The 19381-nt window shown below is 41.0% G+C and overlaps 1 protein-coding gene across 1 annotated transcript in view; it reads right to left on the bottom strand.

Moving 5' to 3' along the window:
• LOC126282121 (cytochrome P450 4C1-like) overlaps positions 1–19381 on the bottom strand; it is a 67546-nt gene that overhangs the window by 32199 nt on the left and 15966 nt on the right. The window contains 3 exon segments of the mRNA XM_049981590.1: positions 3628–3813; positions 3894–3984; positions 14590–14696. Of these exon segments, the coding sequence (XP_049837547.1) occupies positions 3628–3813; positions 3894–3984; positions 14590–14696 (384 nt within the window).

Raw genomic sequence — 19381 nt, 5'->3', positions numbered from 1 at the left:
CCCTAGAACTTAAAACTACTTAAACCCAACTAACCTAAGGACATCACACACATCCATGCCCGAGGCAGGATTCTAACCTGCGACCGTAGCGGTCTCGCGGCTCCAGACTGTAGCTCCTAGAACAGCACAGCCACTCCGGCCGGCATTTTTTTTCCCCTCAGTTTTCAACGTCTTGCACCGTTTTGCATTGCGTATCGTGCCTTGATTTATCTTCAGTCTTGCTTCCATTATCAACCGTAGTCAGAATTGCCTCTCTCATGCCTTTAGGTTTCTTAAAGCCAAATTCATCACCATGTAACACATCTTCAATTTTACGTTCCATTATTCTATGCATTTTCCTATCAGCAACTTGGATGCATGAGCTGTAAGCTGATTATGCGGTAATTCTTAAACTTGTGGAGTCTTGGTTTCTTCGGAATTTTGTGGATGATGCCGTTCCGAAAATCTGATGGATCATCGCCAGTCTCATACAGTCTGCACACCAACGTGAATAGTCATTTGGTTGCCATTTTTTCCAATGATTTTAGAAATTCAGACGGTATGTTATCTATTCCTTCTGTCTAATTTGATTTCAAGTCTTCCAAACCTCGTTTCATTTCTGATTCTAATACTGGATCCTCTATCTCTTCTATATCGACTCTTGTTTCTTCCCCTATCACGTCATCAGACGTCTTCATCCTCATATAGGCCTTCAGTGTACTCTTTCCACCTATCCGCTTTCTCTCCTGCATTTGAAAGAGGAGTGCACATTGTACTCGTAATGCTACCATCCTTGCTTTTAACTATCACAGGCAAATGGACATCATTTACGCTCTGCTTCATACCTATCTTTTAGGAAGCTAACTTATTAATCACGAGCAAAGAACTCGCTTTTCATATTGTCTTATTACAGACAACGTTTTATTTGTTTTTAATTACATATTAACTGTATAATTTGTATACAGCACTAATATAGATAATAACTGTGATGACAGTGGTAGTTCATTATATCTGCCGTCGAGCAAGTTGACTTTTCTAAGCAAATATACTTTCCCCAAAAACAAACAAATTTGTCATTGTCACAAACTACTGTTATACGAACGACTACACTTATTCCAGATAATGTCATTATTTACTAATATCAAAATGTGAAAGTTTACAATTAATGCTCAACTGATTGACACCGGGAAAACTATTGTAAAACCACTGCTAAACTTACACCATCTGATCCAAACATGCCTTTTCATTTGATAAACAGACAGCCTTCTACTAAAATGGCTTTTGCAGGTACAAACCTTGAAAGAGAATGATTATGATTACCAATTTCCTTCTTTACTTATGGGCAATTGTATGTAGCCTTTCCACTGGAAGGTAAATCAGCTAACATTTTTGTATCTCTTAAAGAAATTGAAAAACAAAACGTACGTTCTTATGTCGAATACCATTTACACCGAGGTAATGTAAGGCTCTGTAAATAATTTTGTTCACAATTATATTCGTGAAAACGTGTATACAAAAATATATCATAAATATATGGTTATTAATTCAGGTCGTTCGGTTCATTTTCAGATATGTTTTCTCTTCTTTCCCACAATTAGCCTCATCGCAACGACTACATTTATTCCAAATAATATCATTTTTAAAATTATAAAAGTGCGAAAAATTCGCACTGACTCCTGGTTGTTAATATTTTGCATTACTAAGCCCTGGACAACTAAAATGAAATATAAATAGACGTTAGGAGTCCGCAGCAAACCGCTGGTCCCCTCTTATAATTAAGTAAGTATGTTTAAAATCGAAGGAAGTCACGTCCATACAACCTCCAATCTTAACGTACTTAGTAAATTACACTCCTGGAAATGGAAAAAAGGACATAGACACCGGTGTGTCAGACCCACCATACTTGCTCCGGACACTGCGAGAGGGCTGTACAAGCAATGGTCACACGCACGGCACAACGGACACACCAGGAATCGCGGTGTTGGCCGTCGAATGGCGCTAGCTGCGCAGCATTTGTGCACCGCCGCCGTCAGTGTCAGCCAGTTTGCCGTGGTATACGGAGCTCCATCGCAGTCTTTAACACTGGTAGCATGCCGCGACAGCGTGGATGTGAACCTTATGTGCAGTTGACGGACTTTGAGCGAGGGCGTATAGTGGGCACGTGGGAGGCCGGGTGGACATACCGCCGAATTGCTCAACACTTGGGGCGTGAGGTCTCCACAGTACATCGATGTTGTCGCCAGTCGTCGGCGGAAGGTGCACGTGCCCGTCGACCTGGGACCGGACCGCAGCGACGCACGGATGCACGCCAAGACCGTAGGACCCTACGCAGTGCCGTAGGGGACCGCACCGCCACTTCCCAGCAAATTAGGGACACTGTTGCTCCTGGGGTATCGGCGAGGACCATTCGCAACCGTCTCCATGAAGCTGGGCTACGGTCCCGCACACCGTTAGGCCGTCTTCCGCTCACGCCCCAACATCGTGCAGCCCGCCTCCAGTGGTGTCGCTACAGGCGTGAATGGAGGGACGAATGGAGACGTGTCGTCTTCAGCGATGAGAGTCGCTTCTGCCTTGGTGCCAATGATGGTCGTATGCGTGTTTGGCGCCGTGCAGGTGAGCGCCACAATCAGGACTGCATACGACTGAGGCACACAGGGCCAACACCCGGCATCATGGTGTGGGGAGCGATCTCCTACACTGGCCGTACACCTCTGGTGATCGTCGACGGGACACTGAATAGTGCATGGTACATCCAAACCGTCATCGAACCCATCGTTCTACCATTCCTAGACCGGCAAGGGAACTTGCTGTTCCAACAGGACAATGCACGTCCGCATGTATCCCGTGCCACCCATGTGCTCTAGAAGGTGTAAGTCAACTACGCTGGCCAGCAAGATCTCCGGATCTGTCCCCCATTGATCATGTTTGGGACTGGATGAAGCGTCGTCTCACGCGGTCTGCACGTCCAGCACGAACGCTGGTCCAACTGAGGCGCCAGGTGGAAATGGCATGGCAAGCCGTTCCACAGGACTACATCCAGCATCTCTACGATCGTCTCCATGGGAGAATAGCAGCCTGCATTGCTGCGAAAGGTGGACATACACTGTACTAGTGCCGACATTGTGCATGCTCTGTTGCCTGTGTCTATGTGCCTGTGGTTCTGTCAGTGTGATCATGTGATGTATCTGACCCCAGGAATGTGTCAATAAAGTTTCCCCTTCCTGGGACAATGAATTCACGGTGTTCTTATTTCAATTTCCAGGAGTGTAGTATAATTTTGTAACCAATTTTCGATTTGATGATGGCCTAATCTCTCACCGAATTAGGAACTCAGAAACAACGACACTGAAATGAAAGGTTAAAAAAGTTGTTTGGAAATGAAACGATTACAGAATTTCTGATGAAGTTCACTTCAGAGCGGTATTAAAGAGTCCAAGGAATCCCCAGCCATTAAGGCGAGTTTTTCTGTCAAAAATTACTGCAAGAAGTTGTCTGTTGGTGGGTTTTCTTAGAAACTGCATCCCATAGAATGAATACTAAACTGTTATTATACTGCAATAAATCTTCACGAATTTCTTGAAGCTTAAGATCACATGACATTATTATCCAATTTGTTTACGTTCCCAATACCATAGGACCAATTCTCACCACATATTATGTCGAGGGCACAGCGTGTGATGTAGGGGTAAATGTCGAACGACTGCCCGTCAGCTTTCGTCTTGAGTAAGTTTACGAAAACCTCGGCTTTCTCTGCGAATACTTCTACGAAATTGTCCAGGATGCTGAAGTGGAAGGCGGGCGTTATCATCTTGCGGTGAGAATGCCATTTCTTCCCTGAAAAGTTCACAAGTAGCATGAGAGAGTACTGCAGGCACTTGAAGCATCTTGACAACTGTATATCGCAGGAGTCTCACCTGTGCTGGTGAGCAGACCGTCCCCCAACCACGGATGCAGGAAACTGTAACTGTCTGCTTTAGTTATCAGTTCACTGCTCGTCATTATTTTCTGAAATATTCGGAAAACAGAACATTATGGCTATGTTTCAAGTTATGGCTTCAACTGAAGCAAATTGCTCAGTGGTTTTGTGAACAACCGCGTAGATTAAAACACCGAGTCCTAAATAGAATGGCAACAGGCTTAACATACGATTTAGATATTAGTTTGTCCCAGTAATGTTATTATGATTCTCTACTATTGGCCGGAAATGGGTTAGTTTCTAAACTGTTTACTTCTGGCGTTTTCAGGGTTAAAATACAGGAAGTGAAAGTTTGTTTGCAACTTCAGCAAAAATCAAATTGCAGTTACAAGAGTTGAAGCACATGAAACGGATGTAGTTGAAAGGGAGATGTATCTACTTTGTGAGGCTCCTGCCGGTTGCTCAGTTCTCTGATAATTATTCCTGACTTTTTCGACGATGGAGCGTTTCGTCTTTAGTATTATTTGATGAGCATCATTAAGTCTATTGTATCGATATGACGCAATTGATTTATTATGTGCTTCGTCGAATATAATTACTGAATTTTGATGGTAGTAACATCATGCCACGTCACTCGAATAATATTTCAACTTCGTGGAAATCTTTTATCGTGGACAACCTTCCGTAGATGCAGGTTACTATTCAATATTCTACCAACACCCGACCGTAAAATTTGGTGCACTTGTAAGAACGTTGTTTAGGTTTTTATGTAGGTAACACCACGCAGCGCTCTGTATGAAAATCACTGACTGTGCTGTGTGCAGTCTCTGGCTGATTGGAATTGGTGAAATATTCGCTATTGTAGTTGTAAGGTGTCAGGCAAATCCAACACCTTCCATGAAAACGCTGACATGATAAGCAAATCCAGTAGTATGTCACATAGCTCAGAATAAATCATGACATTAAATTAATCAAGGTAATACGAGTAACGAGTGAGCAAATGGAATACCACAGACTAACACAAGAATGCCTAAATGTATGTTGTATCTTCCTACCATGAGACCGACACAGTTCCGAGGGGAGAAACGAGAACAGAAGCCGAGAGCAAAACCGTGTTAAGTTAGAAGGCCGTACGATAAGGGACGGACTGGACACCCACGTCGCCAGCTAACCACTAGGGCACACCATCTGCAGTTTTAGCGTGAGACTTTTTTCCGTCTCTGTTACGTTAAGGACCACCCCCAGCCCATGTTAAAAGCCACAGCCCTCCAGAAAAACAGTATAGATCTTACAATAACACAAAAAGGGCCACTACCACCCGCAAGTTTTAGCGTGAGACTTTTTCGTGTCTCTGTTACATTAGGACCACCCCCCCCAGCCCATGTTAAAAGACAGAGCCCTCCAGAAGAACAGTACAGATCTTACGATAACGCTAAAAGGACCACACCAGCTGCAGGTTTTAGCGTGAGACTTTTTCGCGTCTCTGTTACGTTGCAAACTTTAAAAACATTGCCCCACCACGAAAAGTATAACGTTTCTCATTGGATAGACAGAATTTTTGTAGGCAGAGCTTAAGGTTAACATTGAGACCCTGATTGGTCAGATGAAAACAGAGCCAGATAGTTTTTTTAAACCAACTTCGGTAAATTGTAGTAAGGAGAAGTTAGGAAAGAGTTGCTTCCGAGATGGCAAGGTGAGCGGAGCTGTGCTGCCCGCCGCTGCCCTGACGCTGCCTAAATACCGACAAGGTAATGAACGCACGCGATGCCGCATTTTTGAGCGCTATATAAGGCTTCACTCAGAACTGCAGAAGTCTCATCTGTTACACCCCCTTTTTGCGTAATACTAGTGTCGATCGTTAATTAAAACTCATGGTGTTCACATTTGCCACTTGAAGTAAAAATCTGAAACGCGATAATTTTTCTGTTATATAGTTATTGAGAAGCCACATCAGCCACTGTAATTTACGACAAGTTAGATAAGTAATTAAAGATAATTGAGGGTCACTGTAGACCATGTTGATAGTTTTCTCTTTTGTGAAACTTAATTTAAACCTAGATTATAGACGTGATATGGCATAGGTCATCCTTTGATCTATTGTAGAAGTTGGAAACCCATTCAGGGAATATTCGTTCACATTTTTGTTGAACGCTGTTGGTTTCACCATCCTGTATTAAAACGTTTCCTTTTATCAATAGTGCAATTTATAAACGATGTTTTGTGAGTAGAATAATATTTCCAATGGTAAACGTAACTGCTTTTTTGAAGTTATTTTACCAGCTAACTAAAAATAGGAAAGCCTTGAACCCCTTCCACTAAATTTAGTTACTATTAAGATTCTTTTACAGGGAGTGCAGTGGAGCTGACGCTGAGATCATTAAGTATTTGGTTATATCATCGCTAGTCTCAGTGAACTCTCCTGAATTCTACATGTCAGGTGTTATCTGGCGTCGCCTTACCAGCAACAGGTCCCAGGTTCAAACTAGTTAATTCCCTAAAAAACACACTCAGAGCGTCGTTGCGCGAAAGTGGTGGGGAGACACGATATAGAACAAACAGACACCACCATGAATGTTTAGAAAATGGCGACCCTGCCAGGATGGTAAAATACCATGATTATATTTCGACCACATGCCTAACTAGGTCAGAAAATACCTGCTGAAAAATTTCCATAGTAAATTTTTTTTCTCAAGTTATACATAGTCGAAAACAGTAGCTGCAGCGATAAATAGTAAGAAAGTTTTCAACAAATAGTGAGTCATTGTAGCAGAAGCAAAGGCATAATTAAGTTATGAATTTTAATATTGTTAGAATTAAGTTTTCTCTCCAATGCAAGCGCGCAGGTGGCGGATACATCGTTGACAAGTTGGTTCTGACCCAACAAGTAAGTGAATTGTTTGTCAAGCCGTGTGAACAAAAAGTTTATGAAACGCGTGAGATCGTATGAGCGCATGTTGACGAGAAGTAGGGCGCGTGAATTCCTTTTAAAACAGGAAATAAGGGATTCGGAAAGATTAGCAATGGCAGATCGAGACCTTGACCGAATTGAGGTAGGGACCCAGCATGAAAATGGACAGAGAATAGAGGACAATACAACAGACGATGCAGTATCGCGAGAAATAGGACAGATAACGCACAATAACGAGGATAATGTACGCCAAGGCACAGAAAACCTAGGTCAGCATACGACAGAGGAGCAGGAAAGTAGTGAGACAGGTGATGAGGATTCTAGCTTGCGTCTTGAATACGTAGAATCCGTAGTACAAGTAATCAGAGCTCCCTCACCACAGAGTACAAGGAATGCGAGCAGAAACGTGTCACAGCACAGTTCAATGCAATCAATTGCAAACCAACAATTGGGCAAAAACACAGAGCGTAGGACGTCAGAAGAAAACGCAATAGGACCCACCAATCTGGCAGAATTATTACAATTAATTACTGAAACCATGACAGGCAAAATAAAGAAATTGCGAACCAAATTAAAATTCAGAATGCAGAAATGACGAAACAAAATGCAGAAACCACGAGACAAATGCGTACGATTAAAGAACAAAAAAAAATTTCAGTTACACCTAAGTCATATTGAAGACGAGGAGAAAGAATCTCAAGAAGTGATAGGAAACTTAATAACAGGTTACAATCAGTTGAGAACGGACATTGACAAGGTACAAACGGACGTACAAACATTGCGTAATGACACTGAGGACGAGATCAAAACATTACGTAACTACACCCACGGATAAGTCCAGAAACTAGAGAAACAGATAAACGTAATTACTAGACAAGCAGCAGGTAGAGCGCGTGAAATTGTTGAAAACAGTGTGTTACACAAACGTATCACAAAAGCAGCGCTGAAAAGATATGATAACCGCATATTCAAAATAGAAGCGCAAACGAAGCGACAATTTCAGAAATTGCGAGCAGAGTTGTTGCAAACCATTGAAGAGCGTAGTGAACAAGATCGAACAAGCACTGAGTCTGCAACCACATCCGTATCTGAAACAGCACCGGAAAAACAAACAATTAACGAAAATATTACGCATTTGAGATTCCAATCACAGGCGGAAAGTAACATACGTGATAACGGAAAGCCAGGTCGCGAAGAGTACAGTGCAATGCATTCAGCTACACGTTCACAACCGATAGAAGAAAATTATTGCGTACCACTCCAACGATACTACGCAAGGGTAGGCGAAAGTTACAGTGGACATTATCCAATGGATCTACCACAACCGGAAAAAACGACGGGAGAAATGATCAGAAACAAAAGTGGCGAAGAATCGCGAATTTCATATGGAACTATGACGAAGACGACAACGATCATTTCCTCACAGTCAGGAAATTTCAACACTTTCGAGAAGGAAACTCATTACATCCACGAACTTTTATTGATCAATTCCGAGTAGTATTACCGGAAGACTGGACGCTAGCTCACAAACTAAACTTTATATGTCCACACATGTCAGGAACAGTCGCAGAAACCATGCAGAATGTTGCAGCGACATGCCGATCGTACGAAGATTTCAGAGAGATGTTTCTCTCACGATACTGGTCCAGCGAAGCACGGAACAGAGTGCAGTACGAATTATTACAGAACCCATCTTTTTAAAGAGTCCCTTGAAATTTTTCGATGTAATGGCAAACAAAAATCAATGCTTAGATGTACCATTCAGTGACGTAGAGTCGATTAAATTATGCGCGATGAAGCTACCATTGAAATACCAGCAATCATTAGTAGGTCGCGGAGACAATGACGTCGAAGCATTTAAAGGTATTCTAAGGGAACTAGAGTTCATATTTTCGGAATATGACGCAAGAAAAGGACGAAGCGCACGTGAAAACGAAAGAAAAAAGCAGTGGAATCCACAAGACACAGTACAAAGAAACAATAATTACGAACCACGTGATAACTTCGCACCAAGAAACGACAATAGATTTCAACAAAGAACCGGATATGGATTTAGAAGAGAATATGGCAATAACTATAATTCACCCAGGAACGGCAACAACTATTACAGAGGGAATAACGACAACTGGAACGGGTACTGGAGAACCAATAGACCGACAAATTATGAACAAAGAAACCACTATCAACAAGCTGAACAAGAAAAGCGAATACAGATAGGAGAGGTGGAGGTAAAACCACCAAACCGCGATAAAGGTTCGAATTGACAGCTAAGTGCCCTTGCCAAAGAGAATGATGCACCGACACAGAACAATTGCAGCACCTTGAACAGTAAAAATCTTATCACGAGAAGAGAAAAAGGAAGAAACAAATCTGCAGGGACCAGATGAAAACGAAGACAAGAAGATAACAATATCGTGTTGGGACGAAATTAATTGGGAGAATACTGGCGAGGAAGATGAATTACCAGAGGCATGCACAACGAATGTAGGAGGAAAGGACGAAGTAATCAGTATTGCAGAGCTATTCGAGATGGAAACCAGGGAAAGCGAATTCAATGAGGATAATGCGCAGTCGACAGAAGTTGAAAATAAGTTACGAGTGGGCACACAACCCAATGTATATAATGAAGCAAGTTATGAAGCGATAATTAGAGCATTTAGATGCGATTATGTGGAAGTAGCGACGAAGAAGGAGAAGATAGACGAGGATGAGGAAAAAGTAGAGGACGCTGAAGAAAGAGTAAATGAAGGAAGAAAGAGAGAAGAGGAAATAAAAGAGAGAGAAGTAGTTGTCGAAGGTTACCCTACAGAAAGTTCGAATTCACAAGGGAAATTCCTAAAAAGACTCATGTATGATTCAGTGGAGGATTCGTTGATGCAAGAAGAAGAAGAAGAAAACCAACACTTTCAAATTCAACCAATTGTGAAGGCCATGGTAAAGCATATCCCAGTCAATATTGTAATTGATAGCGGAAGTGAACTGACTGCGATATCAGAAAATTTATTCGTGTAGTGTAATGCCAATGAGGAATTGCCAGTTCTGAAAACACATAAGATTAAAGTAAGAGGTCCTATTAGAAACAATGCTGCGGAAGTTACGAGACAAACAAGGTTAACTCTTTTTCGTGCAAAGGTCAAAAGATCGAAGCCAATTTCGTGATTATACCTAAACTAACTGTAGATTTGATTATAGATGTAGATTTTTTAAATGAGAGACGAGCGATAATAGATATGGGGAAAAGTAGTGTAACATTCGGGAATGTCACACTTCTCTTTGAGCAAAAGCTAAAATTAGAAGAAATACCAGTTATAAACAAACAATTAAGAATGACACGAGATAAAGAGGATGATGAATTAGAATGGTATGCACAAAAGAAGTAATCGCCTCAACTCATGTTAGAAGTCCATAAAGAAATCGACGAAAAATTGCAAGAAGTTCAAGATATTTCGGAACACAGTAAAAGAGAATAAGAGGGTATTTTACGAGATAAAGCACAGGTATTTTTACCTAAGGCTGGCAGTATTAAAAACTTTCAGTAAAAGTTTGAAGATTAATTTTATTAATGGTAAATAATCAGCACAATATTTCAAGATTATGTTGCAGATAAGATCGTCAGGAGAAAGAAGAATGAAGAGAGAAGAAGGTGAGAAAAAGAAAGCAGTTTCAATAACAACACCAATAGTACCATAGATTAAGATGAAGGGATAAAGCGTAGATAGTCTAACAGCATGAAATACTAAAATGCTATACACCATGACACTACACAGAAATAAAAAAACGAATTTGAGGATTCTTGAGTAGATGTTAAGACTCCAAATATATTAGAATTGTAATATGGAAAGGGCGCCGATTTTTTGTAAAGCATTTTAAGAAAGCGCAAAACAATTTACCTACTAAACATATGTTAGACGATTATAAGTAAAACTTTTTGTAAGAACCATTGTAAAAACTCCAACAAAGACCAGATGCAACGACCCTCAATTTGCAACACGAGAAGTATTAAGAAAGATAAGAACGTAATTAGCAAGACACCAGGACAGCGAGACCAACAGAAGGCCCTTGTAGCTGAAATGGGCTGCTGTATATCTGCCAAGCGGAACCATAGAGTTCCTGAGCCCTGTAGCGACGGGACGCCGAACGACAGGACGCCGAACGATGGGACGCTGAACGTCAGAAGGGTGCACGGACAGACAAGCAGACACCTGACTTCCGCCGTTCATAAACCCCGGGGCGCCCCCAACTCAGCGGAGCGAGCAAAAAACGGCCCGACGAGAAGACCACTTGGGCAAGCCACCACTGGCAAAAAATATGCGTAAAAGTCACACTACTGCTATTAAACACCACGCTGAAGCACGAAACTGAAGAAAACTTCCACAAAGTAAAAATTACACGCCCAAACAATTTATCAAACTGTTACTAGGAGGAGAAGTTCAAAGCGACTAGTTATCAATAAACATTTCCATGTCCTGCCCAGAGGAGAACCAAGAAGCGAGTAAGAAGCAGAGAAAAAGCAAGAAGAACAGAAGTTGAAGATTCACAAGATGGAGACCAAGAAAGAAGATGGGTGAAGAATAGACAACATACCTTCCCAAATCCCTATCCTATGGTAAACTAGTCGTCTGCGAAGTATTACAACGAAGAACGACCGCATTTAGCGACACATAACGATGACTTTCACGCATACAAAGCCAGTAAACCAAGAGATTCTGCACTCACAGCTCCATTCCATTATGGGACCCCCACAACAGCAACACACACTTGCAAAGCCAACAAGGAACGACGAACGAAGCTGTACATCAGATACTTGCCCACATCCATCTCGCTCAAGTCCATCACCTTCGTGCAAAAACATTCGCCAACATCATGCTTGAACATTCATAGGATTGTGTGAATGTGTGAAATCAAAATTATGTGATGTAGGAATTGTGCAAAAGAAACGTGTGAAAAACTAAATAAGTTAAGCACACAAGACAGCTAATAAACTACAAAATGACAGTCATTGACTATGGACTTAAGTAAAAAAATAGACTATCGATAAAAATAACTCATTAGTTCTGATATGAAAATAAGGAAACAATATGCCACTTGTTTTCTCCTCATAAAAATAGAACAATAACTATATTTTACTTACTTTCTCCTTATAAAAACAAAGAATAAAAAATTATCTTGTTGGATGTTTTCCCTTTTTTTAAAACATTTGTACTATTTGTTAGGATAATATTTCAGTACTTGTGTATGTATATTTCTTCTCAAAGCAATTCTTGGAAATAATTCTTATTTGTTAGTGAAACAATGTTGAAATGAGTGTCTAGAAACAAAAACATTTTACTTGTACGTGATATTTAGAAAATGTGTTAGGAATAGATTTTACTTAATTACTACATTTATAAAAACAATATTTCTAACAAAATCGATGTGAAAGACTCCTCACTTTCGATAACAAACTTCTTAAAAAACAAACTACACACTTAAATAAGGAAAGAAAATAATTAAAAATTAATAATAGGATAAAAATATTCTTGTTCTGTCATTTTTAATTATAATGTGAAACCATATAAAAATATAAATTAGCAAAACAAACTAGCATAGAACAGAATAACGTGGCTGAACAATAAGCAACAATATTTGGAAAAATTAGAAAATTTTTGACTTACTTAGACAACGATTCAATCATTGCCTAAATTCAGTGCAAAAATTAAGTTCGAAGGGTGGTGATATGTAAGGTGTCATTCAAATCCAACACCTTCCATGAAAACCCTGACATGATAAGCAAATCCAGTAGTATGTCACATAGCTCAGAATAAATCATGACATTACATTAACCAAATTAATACGAGTAACGAGTGAGCAAATGAAATACCACAGACTAACACAAGAATGCCTAAATGCATGTCGTATCTTCCCACCATGAAACCGACACAGTTCCGAGGGGAGAAACGAGAACAGAAGCCGAGAGCAGAACTGTGTTAAGCTAGAAGACTGTACGATAAGGGACGGACGGGACACCCACGTCGCTAGCTAACCACTAGGGCACACCACCCGCAGTTTTAGCATGAGACTTTTTTGCGTCTCTGTTACGTTAAGGACCACCCCCAGCCCATGTTAAAAGCTACAGACCTCCAGAAAGACAGTATAGATCTTACGATAACACAAAAAGGGCCACTACCACCCGCAAGTTTTAGCGTGAGACTTTTTCGTGTCTCTGTTACATTAGGACCAACCCCCAGCCCATGTTAAAAGATAGAGCCCTCCAGAAGAACAGTATATAGATCTTACGATAACTTTAAAAACATTGCCCCACCACGAAAAGTATAACGTTTCTTATTGGACAGACAGAATTTTTTTAGGCGGAGCTTAAGGTTAACATTGAGACCCTGATTGGTCAGATGAAAACACAGCCAGATAGTTTTTTTAAACAAACTTCGGTAAATTGTAGTAAGGAGAAGTTAGGAAAGAGTTGCTTCCGAGATGGCGAGGTGAGCGGAGCTGTGCTGCCCGCCGCTGCCCTGACGCTGCCTAAATACCGACAAGGTAATGAACGCACGCGATGCCGCATTTTTGAGCGCATAAGGCTTCACTCAGAACTGCAGAAGTCTCATCTGTTACACCCCCTTTTTGCGTAATACTAGTGTCGATCGTTAATTAAAACTCATGGTGTTCACATTTGCCACTTGAAGTAAAAATCTGAAACGCGATAATTTTTCTGTTATATTTTTGTTGAACGCAGTTGGTTTTTACTATCCTGTATTAAAACATTTCCTTTTATCAATAGTGCAATTTATAAACGATGTTTTGTGAGTAGAATAATTTTCCAATGGTAAACAGCAAAGGTGAAGCTAGAAAAAGGGATTAAACTTGAAGATGGAGAAGTAAAATTTTCACGATTGCCGAAGACACTGTAATACCGTCCGAGACGCTGAGGAATCAGGAAGATCAACTGAACGATAACGATAGACATTTGTAAAAAGGCTATAAAGCGAATATCAATAAAAGTAAAAGAAGAGCCTTTTAATATTTAGTTGTGCATTGAGGGGAAATGAAAATAGTAGGACTGAAAGCAGTAGAACAGTTTAGTTTTTTGGGCGACCAAATAACTGATTTCGGAGGAACTAAAGAGAAAATAAAACACAGACCAGCAATAAGAAAAAAACTTTTCTGGAAAACAGAATTACGTTAACATCGCGTATAAAAGTGGGTTTACATAAATCTTTTGCAAGAGCGTTTTGAGTGCAACCTTATATGGGACTGAAATATGGAGAGTACAGACATGATAAGCAGCGAATCTTCTGGAATGTAGTCTTACAGGAGAGTGCTGAGCTGAAGACTAGTAGCATAGATTTACTAACGAAAATGTACTGTAGCAGGAAATAATAAAGGAAGGGATAGGCGAGACGACCTGAGGCAGCACAGAACAGTTACAGGAAATGGAGGTTTTGTTATCTGATTTCTTACGCTACTGCAGTCACGTTACTGAGGTATAAACCATTTTGTGCATTTCAAACATTTGCCACTTTCGAATACATTTGGTTTTTGCTCTTATGACTCTTTGCCATTGCAATACACCAGCTTGGTTTTACCAGCATCAGATTCGACAACTGGTTGTTTCGTTATTTTACTTTTATGGACACCTGTATCAAAACTCCTCTGCGTCAGGGATGTGACACTTTGTCTCAGCACGTAACCGTAACCACTATTTGCTTTTCGCCTGTCTCTGTCTTTTGCAGCGCTCCTTACCTCAAGTTGGTCTGGTTTGCTGAGGTGGACTGGATTCTGTAGCACTACTTACCTCAAGATGCTCTGGTTTGCTTATGTGGACTTCAGGTTTAGGACCAATCCATGTTCGATGTATGGGCCAGTACTTCTTGGTTTGTTCGTCCGCGAAAGCAATTAGATCTATAACAAAAATTCGCACGGTCCTGGGATGAAGTCATTTTTTAACTTGTTCAGAAAAGAATCACATATGCTCTAGAAGATTGTATTTTTGTAACCAGTTTTTCACTCTATTCCTTGTACAGACTGAACATTAACCAACCGACAAACTGCAGGGAGGAATTCCTGACTGTAAATGGACGCTTGATCACGTAAGCGCCCAAAACTGACTTAAAATGTTTTGTGATGTGGTTGGTTTCTGTGAGGGTACTTATTTTGGTACAGCCGTGCTGTCTCTCGACCGATTCCATCTGCTTGGCAGTACACAAACACCATCTCGGCTTGTTTCCCAACACCAGATCTTTCTACTGCTTACAGTAGCTGCGTCAATTGCACAGTCTGAAATACACAAGGAACCCAAGGCACGTGGTCAGAGGAACTTTCATTCGTCAGCGCCATCTAGCTGCAACTTCTGTTCACTGGACCTTTTTTCCTCCATTTCCAGTCAGGAATCTGTCCCTGAAAGTTGTCGGATTTATTAGTCTTCCCCCTACATATGTGAATGACTTTCCACTTAACATGCAACAGGCAGAACAGGTACTTATTGCAAATGATACTAGGATTATAATAAATTCCTTCAGAGAGAAGGCAACAGCTGCATTATACTGTGTAAAAAAGAGAAAAAAAGGAGACGTATCACGAAGGAATTACTCGAATGTGGCGGAAATGGGTAGATGTATTGCACATGTACAGAAAAACGATGATTATTATTTCTAAAAAACTCGAGGATTTATTCAAGAGACGTAGCTTCACAAATTGAGCAAGTTAATAACTTGTTGATTCACATCTGGTCCTTATAAACATGTACATCTACATCCATACTCCGCAAGCCACCCGATGGTGTGTGGCGGAGGGTACTTTGAGTACCTCTATCGGTTCTCCCTTCTGTTCCAGTCTCGTATTGTTCGTGGAAAGAGAGATTCTCGGTATGTCTCCCTGTGGGCTCTAATCTCTCTGATTTTATCCCCATGTTCTCTTCGCGAAATATACGTAGGAGGGAACAATACACTGCTTGACTCCTCGCTGAAGGTATGTTCTCGAAACATCAACAGATGCACGTACCGAGCTACTGAGCGTCTCTCTTACAGAGTTTTTCACCGACGTTTATCTATCATCTCCGTAACGCTTTCGCGATTACTAAATGATCCTATAACGAAGCACGCTGCTCTCCGTTAGATCTTCTCCATCTCTTCTATCAACCCTATCTGGTACGGATCCCACACTGGTAAGCAATATTCAAGCTGTGGGCTCTCCGTTAGATCTTCTCTATCTCTTCTATCAACCCTGTCTGATACGGATCCCACACTGGTGAGCAATATTCAAGCAGTGGGCGAACAAGTGTACTATAACCTACTTCCTTTGCTATCGGATTGCATTTCCTTAGGATTCTTCCAATGAATCTCAGTCTGGCATCTGCTTTACCGACGATCCACTTTATATGATAATTCCATTTTAAATCACTCCTAATGCCTACTCCCAGATAATTGATGGAATTAACTGCTTCCAGTTGCTGACCTGCCATATTGTAGCTAAATGATAAAGGATCTATCTTTCTATGTATTCGCAGCACATTACACGTGTCTACACTGAGATTCAAATGCCATTCCCTGCACCATGCGTCAATTCGTTGCAGATCCTCCTGCATTTCAGTACAATTTCCCATTGTTACAACCTCTCGATATACCACAGCATCATCAGCAAAGAGCCTCAGTGAACTTCCGAAGTTATCCACGATGTCATTTATGTACATTGTGAATAGCAACGGTCCTACGACACTCCCCTGCGGCACACCTGAAATCACTCTTACTTCGGAAGACTTCGCTCCATTGAGAATGACATGCTGCGTTCTATTATCTAGGAACTTTTCAATCCAATCACACAATTGGTCTGATAGTCCATATTCTATTACTTTGTTCATTAAACGACTGTGGAAACTGTATCGAACGCCTTGCGGAAGTCAAGAAACACGGCATCTACCTGGCAACCCGAGTCTGTGAACCTTTGAGTCTCGTGGACGAATAGCGCTAGCTGGGTTTCACACTATCGTCTTTTTCGAAACCCATGCTGATTCCTACAGAGTAGATTTCTAGTCTCCAGAAAAGTCATTATACTCGAACATAACGAGCAGTTATTCGGCTTGCCATTGACTGATAGATTTGTTAACGGTCATCCTGACGAATCAAATTCTTTGTAATTGGAGCCTTAGGATGTCAAAACCCTCGACGGTTGAAGGGCCCTGCCCGTAATGGTCCAAACATTCTCAATTTAGGAGAGATCCGGTGAACATGTTGGGCTAGGTAGGCTTTGAATAGCTCGAAGACAAGCAGTAGAAATTCTAGCCAAGTGCAGGCGGGCATTGACTTGCTGATAATGACTTTCCACTAAGGGCAACGGAACGGGGCGTAGAATATAGCCGACGTACCGCTGTACTGTAAGGGTGCCTCAGATGACAGCTTAAAGGGTCCTGCCCTGAAAGGAAGTGACATCACAGACGATCAGACCTGGTTGTTGATGCTGTAAGGTAGGCGGCCGTAAACAGCTGTTAAGTGATGATTTATTATGACCGGTTTCGCTGCGGTAAGGAAGCATCTTCAGGTGGTTAGTAGTGCCACATAGACTAGCACACGGAGACATCCCCAGCTTTGGTAGTCACATAATCCAACCCCATGAAGAGGGAAAGTCGTCAACAAATGATAACAGGCAGAACACTGGGCCCAATAGCGTAGAGGATGAGGCACCCGAGTCAGCTGTCGCGAGGTAAAGCACTGGTGAATGCCCGTATTATAAGGCGGTATTATTTCTGTAGATAACAGATTTTTCTAGTTTTTGCTTCTCCGTTCCTTCGTATGTCGTTAGCTCAGCTGTGAATTATTTTTCATTTTTAGCAACCGAATTCTCAAGTTCACTTTCATCAAATGTCTCACATATACAACATACTCATATAATTCACGACAACTAATTTCGCATAAAAATTGATTTACTTAACATGAAATCGATAATTTTAAAGAACACTGCCTTGACAAAAGTAGAGCGTAGATTTGCACTCCCCGTTTCAAATGCTCTCGTTGAGTATACGTAATAATAAAACGCTATTCAATTTATATTTTGGCAATTTACTATTAAATTGAGTTTTTATATACTCTGCCATATGTACCCTCATATCAACCCGGTTCAATGAACTCTTTTTTCTTTCAGCAGTCTTCTGACTGGTTGGATCCATCCCGCCACGAATTCCTCTCCTCTGACACCCTCTTCATCTCATAGTAGCACTTGCAACCTACATCCTCAATTATCTGATGGATGGATTCTTATCTATGTCTTACTCGACAGTTTTTGCCCTCTGTAGCTCCATCTACTACCATGGAACTCGTTCCCTGATGTCTTTACAGCTGCCCTGTCATCCTGTCCCTTCTCTGTGTCAGTGTTTGCGACATATATCTTTTCTCTCCGATTCTGCGCACAACCTCCTCATTCCTCACATCAGTCTACCTAATATTCAACATTCGTCTGTAGCACCACATCTCAAACGCTTCCATTATCTTTTTTTCTGGTGTTCCCACAGTCCATGATTCACTACCATTTAATGCTGTTCTACAAACATACATTCTCAGAAATTTCTTCTTACCTATTTTTGACACTAGTAGACTTCTCTTGGTCAGGAATTTCCTATTTGCCAGTGCTAGTCTGTTTTTAATGTCCTCCTTGCTCAGTCCGCCACTGGTTATTTTACTGCTCAGGTAGTTGAATTCATTAATTTCATCTACTTCGTGACCATCAATCCTCATCTTGAAGTTTCTCGCTGTTCTCATTCCGGCTACTACTCATACCTTTCATCTTTCTTCGATTTACTCTCAATCCATATTCTGTTATCATTAAACTGTTCATTCCATTCAGCAAATCATATGTAAGTAGGCTGTTTAGGTTTTTATGTTGGTAACACCAAGTAGCGCTCTGTATGAAAATCACTGACCGTGCTGTGTGCAGTCTCTGGCTGGTTTGCGTTGTTGAAATATTTGCTATTGTACTGTTGGGCAGTTGGATGTGAACAGCGTGTAGCGCTGTTCAGTTGGAGGTGAGCCGCCAGCAGTGGTGGATGTGGGGAGAGAGATCGCAGAATTTTGAGAGCGGACGATCTGGACGTGTGTCCATCAGAAAGAGTAAATTTGTAAGACTGGATACCATGGACTGATATATATGCTCACTTTTGAACATTATTAAGGTAAATACATTGTATGTTCTCTATCAAAATCTTTCATTTGCTAATTATACATATCAGTAGTTAGTGCCTTCAGTAGTTAGAATCCTTTATTTAGCTGGCAATATTGGCGCTCTATGTATTGCAGTAGTTCGAGTAACGAAGATTTTTGTGATGTAAGTGATTCATGAAGGGTATAGGTTATTCTAAGTCAGAGCCATTCTTTTGTAGGGATTATTAAAAGTCAGAGTGCGTTGCGCTAAAAATATTGTGTGTCAGTTTAGTGTTGATCAGAATAAGTCAAGAGAGAAATGTGTGAGTATGTTCAGTTCTGCTCAGCTGTTTGAAAATCAAATAACGTAAGAGGTTTATCAGCACAGTAGTTCATTAATTTTGCTTAGGGAATGTTTCACATATAACGATTCTTCACTTTCACTCAGGACAGCAATGTCAT

The sequence above is a fragment of the Schistocerca gregaria genome, chromosome 7, assembly GCF_023897955.1.
Source record: "Schistocerca gregaria isolate iqSchGreg1 chromosome 7, iqSchGreg1.2, whole genome shotgun sequence".
Classification (NCBI taxonomy): domain Eukaryota; kingdom Metazoa; phylum Arthropoda; class Insecta; order Orthoptera; family Acrididae; genus Schistocerca; species Schistocerca gregaria.
The sequence above is the reverse complement of the archived record's forward strand: the minus strand, read 5'-3'. Positions and strand labels throughout refer to the sequence as shown.